The following is an 18875-nucleotide window of genomic DNA, read 5'->3' on the forward strand; positions in this document are numbered from 1 at the left end:
CTCATTATTGGAGGGGTTTTATAGTTTCACCAAAAATGGCACAACATAGATGCTTAACAAAGTACAAAAATTTTAAGGGTGACATAACATAAATTTCAGATCCATTTATTTATAATTACAAGGAATACGAGAAGTTACAGTTCATTCAAAGTTTACATTTAAATTTATAAGCAAGCCCATAAACTTTGGTAATATTAACATGGTGCACTCATCCTTGCATAGAGTGCTACACATTTTTCCTAACTATCATTGACTGCCATGGCTTCCAACCAAGAAAGCGAGAGAACCAACAAGAGGAGCGTTTATGTATGTAGCCGGCTCCGAGCGGCTGGAGTCCGTTCGATCATCGGGAAAGGCATCATTTTGATCAGGACCACCAACAACTGCACCTGTTAAGATGTTAGGGTTAGGGTTGCTGGAGCTGAAGTACTGAAAACCAGCTTGGCAACCAATGGCACTTGGGTGGGTAGCCAAGGAGGGCAAAGAAGAGCCTCTGTGGTGCATCCTCTGTGGAAACCGTGTACCAAAGCCCACCATGTAGGACATCTTTAGAGGGTTATCCCCCAGAATGTAGTCCACCTGAAATAGTAATTTGGGGGCATATAGATTAGAAATTTTGTTATAGCAAAAAACCTTATAATCCTATGATCTACACTTCACTAACAAAGCAATATTATGTGAGATTAGAGTACTATTACAGTGTTACACATCAAATGATAAGAACTTCCTGATGGGCATTTTGGGCATGTTTAAGGTTAAGTTCCTGATGGTGGAAAATCACAAAACATGGGCTGCTCATAAGATCTACTAGGCCTAATGACAAATTAACAATGACTGAATGGCCCTTCATTCACCTCCTTCATCTATCACTAGTATGAAAACTTCAATTTATATTTATATCTACCCTCCTTCAGCACCACATTTTGAGCCAATTATAAAGTGCAGAAAGCTATCAATTACCTGTCTTTTGGCCAGTGCTCTCAGAGTATTTGGCCCGACTAAAATGTTTCCACACTTAAAGGTGTGGTTGGACGAGATCATGTACTTGGCATAGGTATTCAGTAAGAAAGAAATGGAAGTAACATATTGGAGGTTAGCAGAGCTCTGCTTGAATATAAGACCTCCTGCGTCAAAGCCACCAACTTTAAGTTATAATAATTGTGCAAAACTTCAGTTCTTATGTAAAGATATAAGTTTCCTGACCTGGTGTGTACCGTGTTGTTGAGGAAGGGGAGTTGGGTAAAATTCTGCACATAAAATCCTCAGCCTGCAGTCTGAAGGGTTCAAAAGACTTGTCTCCATCAACCAAAGTTTTCTATACAGGTAACAGCAGAAAAAAAAAACTCCATGATGAGTATTTCTTACTTTCTTCCCAAGAAGAAGAAGAAAGATTATAACTTAATTAACAAAGTGACAAAACAAAAGAAATACAGTAATATATATTTAAATTATGTTCTACTTATCAGATCATTTCTTTTTGTAATTAATTGTACCCTGGACAGAAGGACACGGGCACCAGCCAATTTGTTATCCCAGCTAAAAATGTCGATGTTGTCGTTGGCTCCTAAAGATCTCAGGTAGTTGAGGTAAGAAATGTCATTTGTTGCTCTAAACAACCATGAAGCTCCCCATAGTAGCTCGTCCTGTCACAAAATCAGCCAGCTAATGTGCCATAGAAAATTTAGAAGATAAGTCCACCATTTATTTTTCTTTTTGAGTAACAGACCGTTACCTAATTGGAATGGATGAATAAGGCCTCCAGAAGAGATATCAGGGTGGTGACAGTAGTGGGAAGATGATGTGTTCATGGAGTGGTAGTTAAGAAATACCACGTGAATACTTCATGAACAATCCGTAACTTTTATTTTTTTTAGTTTATGTAAGAAGATGATGTGTTCTAGAGAGTGTTGTTATATTATGGTTTTATAGCTAGAGAGATTTAATTTGGTGCATGCATGATACCTTATAGCCAGAATATGAACAGTAGAAAGGGCACACAGCACCTCCAAGTGAATCACTGTACTTCCCCAGATACTTCACCGCAAAATCCATAACCTTCTTTGCCACTGACAGCAGTAACATTGAGTAATTCTGATCAGCCGACCGGAACACAATTGATGCAGCAGCCAATGCTGCTGCAGTCTCCGCCGCCACATCGGAGCCTGGGTTGGTTGCTGAAACAGAGTAGACGGTCCTCGGAGTGTCCATGTCCTCGGGCCGCTCCCAGCACCGGTGGTCAGCATTTGGGTCGCCGACGCCAACGTAGAGCTTGCCTGGAGTCTGGGTGGCAGCCTTGAGGAGGTAGTCTGTGGCCCAACGGATGGCGGTCCTTGCATTGTTGACTTCAGTTTGCATGCGCTTAGCATTCTCAATGACACTCCATGATAGCATGGTGGTGGTGAAGGCCATGGGGAAGCCGAACTTAACATTGTCGCCCGCATCGTAGTAGCCTCCGGTTAGATCCACCTACATGGAGGCACAGGAGGAGGGACCGGTTAGATGTACAATGGTGTTATCTCATGTCATGATGCCAATGCAAGGTTGCCAGTTAGCAGACATGAAACACTATTATTCTTCACTTGGCAGCTAAGCTACTGTGCTATGGAAACATGCAAATTGACAAAGGTTGTAGTCTTGAAGACATAAAAAGATGGCGTTGTACATGATGTAAATGAGGTAGCTGTTCCTGTATATGCTTCAACCAAAGATATCTACATATCCCTTGAATTAAGAGAGTGAGAGCTGCTAATCTCTCTATTGAATTATAGGGGACATGCGGCGATGACTGACTGATATAGGTCAAACTGGTTCTAATTTACCGTGTTTCATTGCTAAACTAGTTGCATATGACCAGTTCCCAAGTGATGGTATCATGTGTTGTGTCTTTGTGTAACACATTCTCCTCAAGCATTTCTAAATTTATAGAAATTTCAGCGGGACTAGGATTTGCCATTAGCACTCAATCCAGTCTTGCATGGTATCAAGTATCCATTATCAATTGGATAGATATATAGGATGCTTTCCAGAACCACATGGATAACAAATATGTCACTAGAACTGATACTTTCTTGTGCTCATATAGGAGTTGGACCTGCTATACCATTAGGTCAAGTGAAGTGGACTATCAAAGGTTGGGACTGCGATAGTCTAGATATCTTGTTCTAGTGCCAACTAAACTAGCTCAGTGATTGGCATATACCCCTCTCTACCAGAAAGTGGTCCTGGGTTGGTGGTCACAATAGAAACAGATGTTATCAAGGTTTTGGACTGTGTGTTTGTACATTACTTTTGCGGCTGAACCATCAGAAAGCCCAGAGTTTGATCGCCATGTGATCTTCTGGTCCTTGGGGAGCCTCCCTGATCTTTGGCCTTGGAAGAACAAGATTGATTTGGCCAAGGCATCACCATAATTAGGGAGTCCAGAGACATGAATCCTAGACAAGAACAAGGAGCATAGAAGGAAAGAAAAGAGAAGTTTGTTTGATGCCATTGGCCTTAGCAAGAGGAATGGATAATCATCAAATGACTCAACTATGACTTATATAGTGAAATTTATGGTTTAGAAGTTTAAAACCAAAGTTTTGTTTATATTTCTTAAGATCTTACTTTGTGGGGGAGGTTTGTGAGTCCATCCATGAAGCTAGGTGTCTGATTTATGCTATGCAAGACCACTCAATTGGTTAATATAATGAGGTGTCAAAGAAGGCATGCTGCTTCCCCTCGAATGCGCACTGGGATAAAGAATTCGATCCAATCCTTGATGGGTGGGATTTTGTCTCGGGTTTTCTTTGTTCATAGTAGACTTTGCATTAATTTCTTCCTCGTAAGTCTCACTATGGAATGTCATGAGGGGCAAATTATATTACTGAAAACCTTCAGTCAAACTGGTTAACACCATGAAAAAAAAAAATGAAAGATGGAGCAATATGCCAATGACTGAAAAATTTGACACTTCAAAAGTGTCGGTTGCACATCATGCATCGAGACATGCGAAATATATTACGACATGTGCATCAAATGGGCATAGCGTCAATGCACTCCAAATTTCATGAATCCTGATGCACAACACTGTGAAAGATACTGCAGTACATCATAAACACTTGAGCCTACTTGCATTCCCATTGAGAAAAAGAACAAAGTTTTCATGATCTAGATTAGGCCAATAGAAAGATTACCTATGAACCAAGCTATGACTCATCAACCTCATTTGTTATATTTTGAGCTCTAGTTCAAGTACTTGTAGGTGCTTGAGCTTTGGATGGTGACTGCTTTATAGGGCCCTTTGGAATTCATGTTGTCATGCTAAAATTTGTAGGACTATCTTAAAGCCAGAGCATAGTGAAATGATAACCATCAAACATAAATATTATGAAGAAAGCAGTCCAAAGTTTTAACTTATTTGTTTACATGACATGCTAAAGCTCCTTAATTTGACATGCCTACGCAATTTTGTCTTCAATTCATTGATCAAAGAGACAAACAAGTTAAGCTAAATATCCAAGTAAAAATGCCTATTCACAAGTTAACAAGGAGCAGTATAGCTGTTGAGGGAAATAAAGACCAGTATTTTTTGATTGTAATAAAGACCAGCATTAACAACAGCCAAAAGCACACTCTTCCCAGGACAGTAGAAACCAAAGGAGGAGAACGAAGAGTCTAAGTGAGGGTGTTGTGGGGTGTCTTAAGTGAATTTTGAAAAATAAACTTGAAACTATTATTTCCTATAAAAAGAAAAAAATGAAACATTATATTTATTTTTTTCAAATGTAAAATAAATAAATAATTACCAAAGGATTTAGTAAATAAGATCATTAAAGAACCCTGAAATATATAAAACCATGTATGTTTTTCTCCTTCTTTTGGTATATAAAAAGAAACACGTAAGATACATTGAGGAGCTCATTTTGCTTGCATGCCCAAGGGTTGAAGTTCAAAGATTGATATCTTTCTAAGTTAGACGACGAATTGCTTCCTATGGTTATAATAAAACCATGTCTAAGTTATGACATTAAGCATACATCATTAAATAACTCTTGGTATCAACAAAAATCTATGAAGTGAGCATTATACTGCCTCTTTTCTAGGTGCAAATTTTTCCTTCCAAGTTGGAATAAGATAACAGAAGGAAACATTGACAATCCCTAACCCTTACCAGTTCATGAACCAATGATAAAATTCTTACATTGACCTAGGAATCTGGAGTTATGAAAATTAACGTTCATCGGAATTCGGTGAAGAATTCATTTGCTTACTTCTTACTGTAAAAGCACATAGTATATAAAATGTCATGGTAATCCACTTGTTATCTTATCCCTATTTTTTATAGTCAAAACTAAGGTTCCATTTTGGTGATGCAAGTGGTTACGTATGCTACAAAGAAAACTTGCACAAGCTGATTACTTATATGTAACTCAACTTTTGTGTTGACCCACAAAGTATGGAATGTGCAACTTGACATTTTTGTAAAAAGTTTGATATCATATTGTTCTTGCGTACTTGGCTCAAAAAGATACTGTGCTTGTGCTTCCAAGGAGGGCACGCAACCTTTTTTTTTTTTTTGATCTTTTCGAGAATAGGAGGATTTGCAGCTTGAAACTGTTTCCCAAGCATCCTAAAGAGATTTTTATTGGATTTTCTACTACAAGGAAGTCATTTAATATACATCAAATTGCAAATTTCAAAAGCAAGGATTCAGGGAAGTTTTCTTGAACGCTCATATAGAGGGTTTTTTTAAAAAGTGGTAGCATGTGAGCCATCTCTATGCTCAAAAAATAGTGCGGCTGAGTGGATGACATCCTATGTAGCTCAACACATCAATATGATTGTTTGGACTTGTATAGATGTGATTCCATATCTACTCCATGCTTTGTTTTTGTTGAGTACTTATGGTTGGATCTACACTAAAGTTTCTTAACGTAGCCGGTTTCAACAAAAAAAAAAGAAGAAGTGTGCGAGTCATAAATATTTTTTTTTACAAGCTCAAAGGAGGTAATGTTCCACAAGATAAGCATAAACATGATACTTGCTCTCGTTGATTATGTATTTGTAACGAAACTTATAATGTGTTGAGTAGGCAGAATTTATGATGATCGGACACTTATTCCAAAATAAAAAGCTTGTGATCGCATTCATCATGCCATGTGTCATAGCAGAATTGATCTAGCTTTGTGAAGTAGTAAGTTGTAGTGTTTTATGAACACAATCCAAAGAGAAAGGCAAAGAAAGAACCTGGTCATGTAGTATACATTTTTTCTTATTAACATTCACTTACTCTTATCAAAAAAAAAAAAAAAATTCACTTACATACAAGAAGCATGTTAAATGAGATCCTCCACGCATCAATAGCTTACCACGCCTTCTGAGCTTTTTGCTTGGTTATATATCTTGGCACCATCAACTAATGGAGAATACTTCATATAAAGACCGAGTAATGCAATTGCAAGTTCTAATCAAATATGTTGAAAATCTTAGTCTATCATTTTGGTTTTGAAACCCACCAAATTAATTTGGAGCTTGTTTTGTTGTACAGTTTTCTTTTTTTTTCTTCTCCACATTTTTAGACAATTAGGAGGGAGTTTTAGATAACAAATCTCAGCAATTTTATTAATTGAAGTTATTGATACCCACCAGAAGTTGCTAAGCTATTTAAAATAAATAGACATCAATTTCAACAATTATTTCTAGCTTGCAAAATTAAAAGCTTAGTACCTAATTAGCTTCCTTCATCAAAAGAAAAAAAACTATCCTCCTTTATCATTAATTAAAACGAGTATAGAATCCGCACTGCAAAATGATCCTTTTTTTAATCTTTTTTTACTACTATAGAAAGAGCAATATAACAAATTATACTGAAGGCTTCAAGAGCCAAATTTTTATTTACACATTACATATTTGCAAAGAATCGAATAAAAAGAAAAAATGAAGAATTTTTAATCTCCAAATTCATAAATTACCTATAAGGTAGAAGAAATGAGAAAATATTGAATGGACTGGAAAATTATGGTAGAAATGAATACAAAATTGTCAAGTCCAAAAATTACTAATTCAAATAAAAATCTAGCAAAACAAAAGAGACACATCGATAACATACCAATTTAAAAACCAATCAGAAGCAAAACCAAGTATAATATCTCTTTAGAACAAACTAACAGCCAAAAAAGAGGAAGATAAGTGAAGTTCTTAACAATCATTTCAGTCAAACACAAATCTGAAAATGAATTCAATATGAGGTGGATTTAATTTGATGCAGTGACTCAAATACTAAAGAGGTTGCTCCTTAAGGAGGGGAAAAAAAAAAGGATACAATTCTCTAAGATTGAACTTAATGCAAGAAGGATGGATTTTACTATAGTGAACCAAGACTTGGATACTAAAAAGGCATAACTCCTCAAATTCTAAGCCAAGCAATCAAAACAATCAAGAATAAAGTTATTAAAATCTCCTATTTATTCGGGCCTTGTTTGGTTCTACTTTTTTTCTACTTTAGCTGCTTTGCTTTAAAATAAAGCAGACAAAAGCTGAGATTGAGGTGTTTGATAATCAAAAAATTTTTAGGTGCTTTGCTTTAAGAATAATCAGGGTGCTTTGGTTTTAGGTATATTACCTTCCACTCTATAAATCACCTTAGGAAATATTTTTTTCTCAAGCAGAAGTTGCTTTGAATAAATTCATATAATTTCTCTTCAAAAGATAGAGCAACGTATCATAGCAACTATTACCAAATAGTCAACTAATTTTATTTACTTAACTTTACAGTACAGCTATTACTAAACATGTTTCTCTGTTTTAATTTAAGTACAACAAAGCAAAGCACACCATTTATACAACAACTACTTTATTTATAAGCACCAAACAGGGCTTAAAATTGGCTATTAAACCTTCTGTCTCTTATGACATATTACATGACTACAAGTGGAGAGGGAAAAAAAATCCATTCATGATACAGTTTACATATCCTAGTATACTAGTTAAAGGAGTAAATCCCTTACCAAAAAAAAAGGGAGAAAATCCTTGAAATAGTATTTTTTTTTTTGGTAAATGAAATGGTGTTTTTTTATTTTTAAATTTTCTTTCATACCTTTGAAGTGATTTGACTTCTACTGATCATCCCAAAGAATCAAAATTTGGTGATTTGAAATTGATCGAATCGGTTGTCTTCTCTTTAATCTCAAATTTTGGGCCATTTCCACCCATCGTTACTATTGTTGCAATTCTCTATGTGATCAGTTGTCACTCTGATTCTGAAAAAAGTTAATATTTTTCTTGATTTCAAGTTCCCATCCGATCCTAGGGTTTCAACCAAATAAAGGTTGTTCATTTAAAGTTGGGATTTTTAATCAATTCCATCATTCCCTTTAGCCAATTTCTTGATCATATGCTCATTTAAAATTTCCTATATGCCTTTTTTTTTTTTCCAGTATCTTCAATTCTCCCTTTTCCCGTGTATTTCGTTGACAATCTTTCTCCGAGCAATTTGGTGGTTCTTATTATGGTCTTAAGCTTCTTTATCGATCTGAACTCCTTTCAGTTATATATCTTTTAATTCTCTTAGGGTTTTGTTGAACTCTGGACCTCTCTTCATTCTAGGATCTCTATGGTTCTTTGTGATTCTTTTCTATATAATTTTTTAGGTCATTATACATGGATTCAGTAGTGTACTAAGTCATGGAACAGAGCAAGTTACCAAATTTAACATTGCTTACTTAAAATTTGGTGACCAGATTCTTGTGCTGTGAATAATACTGGTGAAATGATCAAAACCCTGAAAACAAATGACCAAGTAGGCCAGCTCATTGACATTAAGGTCCTCTTCTTTGTGATAACTCGGGAACTAACTGGTTTGACAGATACATCTCTTCAATCGCCGGCTGGAAGCACTGCATGGGACTGCATGAGTAAGCTTTCGACCCAAGTATCCGAAATTAGAGGAGATATATGACTCCATGGCTTTGGCATTGAATGAGGAGTATGCTCCAGAATCAAGAGTTTTAAAAAATAGAGATGAGTAAGCAATTATTCCACAAATTAGTGGTGGCTAAATAAAATTAGAGAAATAGATCATTCATTTCATTGTTGTACCAGAATCTTATTGCAAATTTTTGCTGATAAAAGATTATGTTCTTTAATCGAATCTTATGATTATGTTATATCCTCATGGATAATGATCATGGAAAATTCACCTTTTCTCTGTTAACATGCTATTCCAATTGGAAGCTATAAAAATAAAAAGGAAAGAAAAAATATTGACCGTTCTCCCTTCCTGGAGAAGCTTCTGATTTCACTCGTCCATTTATCCTTTCATAGTATCTGTAACAGATGCGTAGAACCCTTCTGCTTCTTGTCAAAGGCACTTTAAATTCCAATGCTGCATTTCCTCGTCTTCCATCCAGGCACGGAGAGGACACCTGCCAATTTAAACTCATGCCATGCCTGAGACCAAATAACTAGAACCAAAAAACCAAAAAAAAAAAAAAGTTACATGTTTCTCCGGTGCAATTGCTTCTCCTATCAATAAGAATCCATAACATTATGGGGAAGAATTCCCCATCTTCTCATCCGCAGCATTGGCTCCAACCCAAATATTCACCCAATTAATACATCATACTGCTCACCGTGTTCGCTCTTCACTGTAGCCTTTTAAAAATTGGCAACAAACTTCTTAGTAAATTTCTGAATCAAAGACACCACGCTTACAGTTAATATCAAACTGGCCAGAGAACTTTGATACACCCATCAAGCATCAATCATTGTGCTTAAAACAACACATTCATAGGTTCAACAGGAGGGGGCCAAGAACCGCATAGGAAGTAATTTCGATGGGTAACCAGGATATCTACAAAACATAAAAAGTTCTCAACGAAGTTTTTGCATGTCGCTTTTATATTCTATATATGAAGGATGGTTGTCCAGATTCCTGTCATGGAGATGAAGCATATCTAGAGGGAAGGAGGAAGAGAAGCACTGTTCATCAGCCACCTTTAAATTCCACCAGGATGGTGTCAGCAGAGGAGCTCATCTCAAAGGCACCATAGACCACGCACTCACACCACCTGCCGGGAATGTTCTGATGACAGGCACACGTCTCCCCACCGAGAATGCTTCATTGGGACGCGCAGCATGGACCTTTAACTGGGATGCCTTCTGCGTAAGTTAATAGCATCAGAAAAAAGATATTCCGGAAACAAAATGCTTCACCAGCTGAAGATGGATCATTCTTTCATGTGGTGAACCATACATTCAGAGATCCGTTACTATGAATTTGAATGACAAATGCAGTAAAGTATCATTTTCAGGTTAGATTGCAGTACTTACATGATTGGTCAAAATCATTCCTCAGTCACCATAAATTTTCAGAAAAGCATTGCGGTAGATCAACATGGAGTTAACAAACAGTTGACAAATAAGTTAATTGGTAGCATCCAGGAATGCAATTCATGGAGGAGCAGCAGATTGCCAAGAGGAAGATTAGAATGAAACGGAAACCAATGCTTATAACAAATGCAGCAGTTAGAAATATGTATACCGAGAGTTGGATGGGTTGAATTGAACATTGAGAAGTAGTACTGAGACCCAAACATGCTACTAAATAAAACGTAAAGCTGGGCTTCATATTTTAAACAAAAGCTAAGCAAACTAATATCCAGGTGTAAGGCAGGATCCAGAAAATCACACTGGAACTTAACACCAACGATCAAGCCACAACAAGGCAAAAAAAAAAAAAAAATCAGTCCATCCAAACTCAAGAAATTTTCTTTTCCTCACCAAGTAATTTTGCACATCACAACAAGAAGATGCAACAAGATAATACAGCTGATAAATAAGATGTGTCTAACAGTTCGCATCGCAATCCCCATTTTATATTCAAAGCAATGATCCAATGAGATGTTGATATGAAGTGACAGAACTTAATTTCTCCTGATTCATTTATATCATTTTAATCTTTAATAGTTCATGTGTTTAAGTGTTTCTTGTTGGACCAAAGAATAAAAAAAGCTGCAAACTACCCGTTAGGGTGCTCAATCTTCATGATTAGAACCACATAATCCAACGAATGATCATCAGCATTAGCCTCATCCCCTAGCACTAACTGCACACATGACATGTGGCAAAGCAGCGTGAACTACTTATCTGGTTCGCTGATTGCCATGGTTTGGCCCTCCACTCCCCTCTGTGTGCTGGGCCCTGCTGCTTCAACAAAAGTAACGATTCCTTGAATAATACAGCCAACTGCCACCAACACTCTATGCAGTGATTTGTGCATAATTTTCTCCTTTTGCTGGTCAAAATGAAGACTGGAGTAGCAAGCTATACATGCTTGAAGAACAATTCCACATAATGTGTTGTATAGCCCCCACTTGGCTGCACTATCCTTTGCCCTTTCCTTCTCATGATCACAAAGAATCAAGTAAGGATCTATTAAGTATAAAAATTCAGACAATTTAAAGGTTAACATTTTTTTTTTTTTACTTTTAAAACAATGATTTATAAAAACTGCAGTAGTTTCAGGTTTACTTACCTTCATGCAGGGTCTTAAATCAAGTTCACTCTTTGGTGAATCTCTGTTAGTGATGTCAAAGTCTTTGCCGAGAATATCAAAGATAGCTGGCTGGTGTTCCCTCCCTCCTGCTTTGATTTAGAGGGTCATGCACTAAAATTAGCTGCTAAAGGACTTTGATTGTGAAAGATTGATCATGTTATTGGGAATATGTTGATGGAGCAACAGGAGTTGTTCTTGACAAAGGCAACCCCAGATAAGATTCTACTCAGCCTGCTAGTGAGCATGGGGGAGGCTCTAAGGACCATCTCCTTCAAGGTGAGGACAGCATCTTGTGGTGGGATTGCTTGTGTCAACTCGTTTGGAGATGGACTGCTTGCTGTGGACATGGTTGCCAACAAGCTACTCTTGGAGGTAAACAAGTATGAATAACCTCCCTATAAATGATCCTGATTTCTGTTTTGTTTCTTTGCATAACTTAGTTGTTCAGTTTCTGCCTAATTTCTCGATCCTTAGTGCTTACAAATGTTTATCTAAATTGCTCCAATCACTCCAGGCTCTGGACTCTGGAGTACTCTCACTTTTGCAAGTATGCCTGCTCTGAGGAAGTTCCTGAACTACAAAACATGGGCGCACCAGTGGAAAGTATAGAGTCGTGACTGACAGTTTCTTATTCATGATCAATTAAATCAAAGTTTTTCTGCCCTCCAAGCATAAAGGTGGGTGCACCACCAATAATTTTAAAGAGATGACAAGAATATCCAGAACTGTTGGATGAACCTCTCAAAGTATGAACTGAAACCTCTGCCAATTGGAAGACGGATGCAACCGCTGGGCTATTACACAGATTGGGATAAAAGAGACATCCAGATGATCCAGTAAGTTTGAAAGACAAAACTATTGATAAAAGTGATGCATGATTCTCTTTAATTTTCTCTATTTCCAGGAGACACTTGTATACTCTTTATTACTTCGCTATATGATTGATGATTTAATACTTCATGGAGCTCCATTGATGTCAAGAAGATAATACAGATGACAAATAAGATACGTGTCTAATATTTCATGCTCCAATTCACATTTTGCATTCAAAGGAATGATTCATTAAATATCATTGTGGCGATGTTAATCTGAGGTTACAGAACCTAATTTCTCCTGATACATTTATAACATTTAAATGTTTTGCTGAAAACCACCCACGTACAAGTGCTAAACATATCTAAGCATGCTAAGGAATGAATAGGACAGAAGATGGAGCACCAATGAAAACCAGTCAAGAAGCTGGCATACCGAAATAGTGACTAGCATGAGAGCATCCATTGGATCAGTCAATTAACAGAATTCTCCAGAGTTGAATGGACAGGTATTTTGCACCATATGACCAGAACTAAAAATTTACCACAATTAATGTATATGACTGTGACAGCATTAAGAGGCTTTTTAGAAATTTTTTTACCATATTTACTCTCAGGAGGGTTCGTGCTGTGTTAAAAAATTGAATCAAGTGGTACACGCCCTTGCAATCATACAACTACACAAAAGAAAATCTATAGAAGGATACTTCACCCGGGAGGCATGGGGAAATAGTACTATAAGATGTAGGCCTTCTTCCATTTATTGGAGTGTGGATCCCTATTACTTATGCCTGTCTAGCCTACACAATGACATACTTCCTCCAGTCCCTTTGATTGCTTCCATCAGCCTATTTGTTAGTCCCTTGATCCTCTCTTCAGTTACCATGAGTATAAACATTATTAAATGTCTTGTTCTATATTCCCCAAGCTTTCATGTCTTCTTTTTCCTTGTGGCTTCTATTTGAGTACCACCCGTAATTCTGTGACATCAGCTCCTTCCTTATTTCCTCTGCATTTTGGACTGGCATTACTAGTGCTAAGCAAATGTCTGATTAGTTAATGCCAAATTTATATTAAGGATGGGCATCAACCATAGTTTCAGTTTTCAGCTTAGAATCCGGAGTCTGCAAGACTGATCTAAGATCTCCAGCATTGATGTCATTTGCAATGATCACCCCAATGCCAAGAGCCTAAAGGACCACATGCACTTCTCAATTCAAGGAAACCACATCCGTCCCTTTCTCTTTTTCTTTCACTCAAGCGATTCAGTGAATAGTATTAGGCAAGTTGGCATGGTTTTCCTCTGTTTCTAGTCCACGCAACCAAAACGAGAATCCTCAATAGAAGCACCTGTAATCTTGACTGCAAATAATTAGCTATCTTAATAAGTTGGCTACATTCTTATTTATTGACTTTACTTTTAAACTTTCTTTCATATGCACAGTTCTAAGTTTATCCTATGAGCTGCTCCACTTAAATATGCCAGTAATTTTCTCTCCAATTTACAGATTATCTCAATGCACATAACACTGTGCATATCCCTACCTAATTATCTTATACCATTGTTAGTTTGTCCATATATCTCTACCCTTCTCTTAGCAGAAGATTTTGTATATGTGACAAGATGTGGCATGCTTAGCTATATTTATAAATTTTGCATTATTTTAAAGAACATGAAATTTCCATGGATTTCTATAATTAGATTCTCTGCTACTGCATTCATATGAAATCTTTAATACTTCAGGACTCTACCAGCTTTTCACACACATGCAGATAAATTCCATGCTTATTATATGCTCTAAATATAACCAGGGTTATCAATTAATTTGAGCAGCTTGCGTTCTTGATCAAACTGTTTGAAGTTAATCGAGCTGAGACTGAACTTGTTTCTCAGGCACGAATTTAATTTTGAGCTGAGCCTGAAAAAACCAGAGTTGACTAGGCATAGCTCGATAAGACGAAATTAGGAACATAAAATATGTTTCACAAAGTGATGATATGCAAAAGTTTGATTAATAGCTCAGTTAAAATATTATGTTTCAAAAAGTTATATTTCATCCGATAGTATATTTAATGGGTTTTTCCTCACAATTAATGATTCATGATGAAGCCTTTGAGGGGAATCAAAGGTTAAACTTTAATTCAACTTGATTTTGGCTTGATTTAAGGTAATGAAGCAATCAAAATAGACTCATGTTTGGCTTGATGATAAATTAGGATGGTTATGCTAATCAAATAATAAATAAAATCAGCTTGCTGACAAACTTCAGGCTTGCAGTTAATTTCAAGCTGAGCTTGATCAGACAAAGGCTCAACCAAGCCAGCTCTATTTATGCCCTTATGTATAAATTACCCTCTTCATACATCATTTTGCTGCAGCTATTAAGCATCATTAGCTCCCCCCCAGCCCCAGCCTCTCCTCTCCCAACCAGTTCTTTTCATCTAGAGGTCAAAAAGAAAAAATCTTCTCCTTTTTACCCCACCCTAATCTTAGACATAGTGGGGCATAATGCTCTCTCATAGTTATTGTTAGACATATAAAACTTCCCTTTAGGTGCTTCCCTTAATTGACTTCATCACTTTCATATGCATTTTGAGAATCTAATTGCCAATCTCTCCTTGCAACATAGAAATTTTAATAAAAAAAGAATTCCATTTTGATATAAGACAAATTTTGTGAAAAATCTAACTCAAGACTATCTAGTTCATAATGACAATACAATATGCATTAATGTGCAATTTATGATTAGCCAATAGCCATGCATCTAGAAACAACAAAACTCACACAACAGCTTTAGTCATGCTTCTAGATAACATCACAAGTAAAACAAACAAGCTTTTCTTGTATTATTGTCGACAGGACAAATCACCTTTTGCATAAAGAGCATGGGTGACAAGAGCATCAACTTGTGCCTTGATGGACCACCACCCACTCAATTTTATTAAGCAAGTAAAAAGCAGCTGATATCAACCCACCACCCTCATTCATGTGCAATGCATGAATACCATATTTAGTAAAGTCAGCATTTAGGTGTATGTTATGTTGCAAAGGAGACAGAAAAAAGAAAGGGGGGGGTACCCAAAAAAAAAAAAAACTCCTCCTTTTTACTCTGGAGGCCAGAAAAAAAAAAAAAAAACCTCCCTCCTTTTTCCTCCACCCTAATGTTAGAGATAGTGAGGCATAGTTCTCTCTCATAGTTATTGTTAGACATATAAAACTTCCCTTTAGGTGCTTCCCTTACTTGACTTATCACCTTCCTATGCATTTTGAAAATCTAATTGCCAATCTCTCCTTGCAACATAGAAATTTCTAATTAAAAAAGAATTCCATTTTGATATAAGACAAATTTTGTGAAAATCTAACTCAAGACCATCAAGTTCATAATGACAATACAATATGCATTAATGTGCAATTTATGATTAGCCATGCATCTAGAAACAACAAAACTCATACAACAGCTTTAGTCATGCTTCTGGATAACACCACAAGTAAAACAAGCAAGCTTTTCTTGTATCATTGTCGACAGGATGAATTTTGCATAAAGAGCATGGATGACGAGCGCATCAACTTGTGCCTTGATGGACCACCACCCACTCAATTTTATTAAGCAAGTAAAAAGCAGCTGATATCAACCCACCACCCTCATTCACGTGCAATGCATGACTACCATATTTAGTAAATTCAGCATTCAGGTGTACGTCATGTTGCAAAGAGACGGGAAAAGGGTGTGTGTTGGGGGGGGGGGGGGGGGGGCGCGCGAGGAATCTCAATCAATTACCACTAAAAATACAACGACAAATTTTTTATTTAACTGTCAATTTAAATTATCAAATTCAAGAAATCAAATTGCTATAAATTCCAAGCAAGCATTATCCACAACAAGCAAAAAGTTCAATAAGTTAGCAAAGGTATGAAGTTTATTCAAAAATTATATGGACGTGTTTTTCCTCATTGTATACCTTTGCTATGACTTAATTATATCATGCTTGTTTTCTTTCTCTTTTTTTTTTTTTTTTTTAATTCCGGGTATGGGGTTAGAATTATCATGCTTGTTTTGCAAGTCATGGCTTTTTGATTTGGTTTAACCAATTCAGAAACCATAACCACTTTACTATTCAATTTCTAATAAAAAGCATCCACATTTTTCTCCTTCTTTGCTCCGAAAACAATGTGTTAATCAAGACACTATATGATCAAAACCAGGACGAACGAAAACCTCACCTTGTCATCAAAGGCGATCTTAAGCTTAATTCTCTGGCTCTTGTGCTTCATCTTGTACAATTTCCTCCCCAGCATAACAAGCCCCATAATTGCGGCAGCTATGGAGATCGACCAAACCGGCCTCATCTTAAAAACGTAAAATTTAATGAACTCCAGCGGCATCTTCCACCAACCTACCCCCTCTTCTCTCCTTCACTACTTGATACACTCCCCGACGAACCAGAGCCATCTCCCATCTTCACCAGTTCACCAGATTCTTCCACCCCATGCTCCTCCAACCCGGTATCAATTTCCTCACTCTCCCAGCTCCTTCCAAAATCCAAAGTTTTTTCGCTGTCATCATCACTTGAGTCCAGACACCCGGTCTTGATTCCTTCCACACCGACTTCCATAACCGAATCCCCTCTGTTACCAAACTCCCCCCTTTCGCTATCAGCCGGCGAACTCCGGCAATCCGACGACCCATCAGACCAAAAACCACCGGAATTCTTGATCGGGAACCCACTTCCACTAAATTCGACCCTCACCCTCGACCGCTCCAGATCCCTGGGATCCGAATCGGGATCGACCCAGCTAGGGTTATCGGAATCGACGCCGCCCTCTTCGCTCTCTTCCTCCGAGGACGCCCTCTCGGTACGGCGCTTATCGGAATCAAGGGCGAAGTAATCCGACTTGATAGCACCGCCATAGGAGTCGCTCTCGCCATCGAGGCCCTCGAAGGCCTTGGGCTCGTCGGCGGAGTGGGGACTCAGCAATTCCCAGCCTTCGAGGTCCGCGGCCTCTTCCATGGCGGCCTGAGACCTCGAAGCTTGAGATAAAGAAATTATTCGGTGATTTGTTCTTTGGGTTACCTGCGTTCCAAGGGGAAGGATGAGGGTAAGTTCTTTGAGTGAAGCGACTAGGGCGAAGCAAAGAAAAGGAATAAAAGGAGAATAAAAGGGGAGAGCGGCAGAAGCCGAGAACGACAGGTGTAAGGGTGGAGGGGAAGGAAAGTCCTTTGCTTATGCTTTTTATTTTGGCATTTTTTATAATCCGGTACGGGAATATACGGTATATTTTTGAAATTTTAGAATAATACTGTTAACAACAAACCTATCCTACTTATTCATTGCCACTGGCAGTGGATTGAGCGATATCATGTTAGAATCTAGCAAGCATGGTGGCCGGCGGTGTCCGGACATATTAATTTTATAAATATAAAAAATTAATTATTATAATAATAAATTTTAATATAAAATAAATTATAAATATAATAATTTAGTTTAAAATTTAATTAAGTAAACTATAAATATTTAAATTAATAGTTTAGATCAAAATATATTAAAACGATGAAATTATTTAAAAATTAATAATTTATAATATTTAGAATGTAGTAGGTATGGTGAATTATGGAGCATAATCTTATAATCTTAGCATATAATGCTTTATTTCAGATCATTCAATCTTTATCGGATACACGATTGCATTCTTTTTTGATTGTTTAAATGTAGTTGATAGTTGCCCATCTTCGTCCAGTGTCGCTGTATCCTCTGCATCTTTGTCGATGACGGCATCTTTGACATCACCCAGACGGCAGCAGGAAGATCATCCATCTTCACTTTCCCCATCCTCCACCGCTTCACTGAGGATATTTACGGTATCTTTACCCTCATCCTCACTCTCACCTACAAGCTCGTCTGCCAGCTCATGAACACTTTCAGACCCTCGACTTTTTCCTCAACATGCATTGCACCCTTTTCGTTGGAGAGATGACATAATTGGCCCTGATCCGGCAACCGCACATCATCATCGCAACTTCGAAAGAATTAAAGTACTCCTCAAGGAGGATCTTAATATCCTGCGCATTCTCAAGATCCAAATAGATTTTGTTTTTTCAGAAAGTTTGAAACTAATCTGATTTGATTGAAGATATTTTTTTTAACTATTTTAAATTTTAAGTTTTAAACTGAAATCTAAATTAAAAAAAAATACTGTAGGGACATATAGTATGCTTTGAGAATATTCTATAATTTGATGTGTCAATATAAAATATCACCTCTAATACTATTTATTATATTATATTATTTTATAGATATAGATATAAAATTAAAATATTTTTTATTTTTTATCATACTATTTTTATTTTTTTATCATACTATTTATATTTTTTATTTAAAAAATATAAATATAAAAAAACTTAACACATGATATTACGAGAGATTATTCTATAATCTTACGTATCAATACAAAATACCATCCTTAATATTCATGTATCGCTTTACTATTATTATATAGATAGATAGATTTAAAATATTTTTTATTTTTT

At 36.8% G+C, this 18875-nt stretch overlaps 1 protein-coding gene and 1 non-coding gene across 2 annotated transcripts; both read right to left on the reverse strand.

The window, feature by feature from the left end:
- Positions 1-94: 94 nt before the first annotated feature.
- On the reverse strand, positions 95-4775 carry LOC105051886 (endoglucanase 3-like). The gene is made up of 6 exons (XM_019852785.3): positions 3287-4775; positions 1963-2466; positions 1494-1643; positions 1204-1315; positions 961-1124; positions 95-579 (listed from the first exon to the last, which is right to left on the reverse strand). Exons 1-6 carry the CDS (start codon positions 3488-3490, stop codon positions 247-249), a joined length of 1467 nt encoding a protein of 488 aa, XP_019708344.3. The 5' UTR covers positions 3491-4775; the 3' UTR covers positions 95-246.
- Positions 4776-9643: 4868 nt separating this feature from the next.
- LOC105051671 (uncharacterized) lies at positions 9644-17540 on the reverse strand. The gene is made up of 2 exons (XR_012134217.1): positions 16571-17540; positions 9644-10140 (listed from the first exon to the last, which is right to left on the reverse strand). It is a non-coding gene; the product is annotated as an uncharacterized protein (transcript).
- Between the last annotated feature and the right edge of the window lie 1335 nt (positions 17541-18875).

This window comes from Elaeis guineensis, chromosome 9 (assembly GCF_000442705.2).
Source record: "Elaeis guineensis isolate ETL-2024a chromosome 9, EG11, whole genome shotgun sequence".
Classification (NCBI taxonomy): Eukaryota; Viridiplantae; Streptophyta; class Magnoliopsida; order Arecales; family Arecaceae; genus Elaeis; species Elaeis guineensis.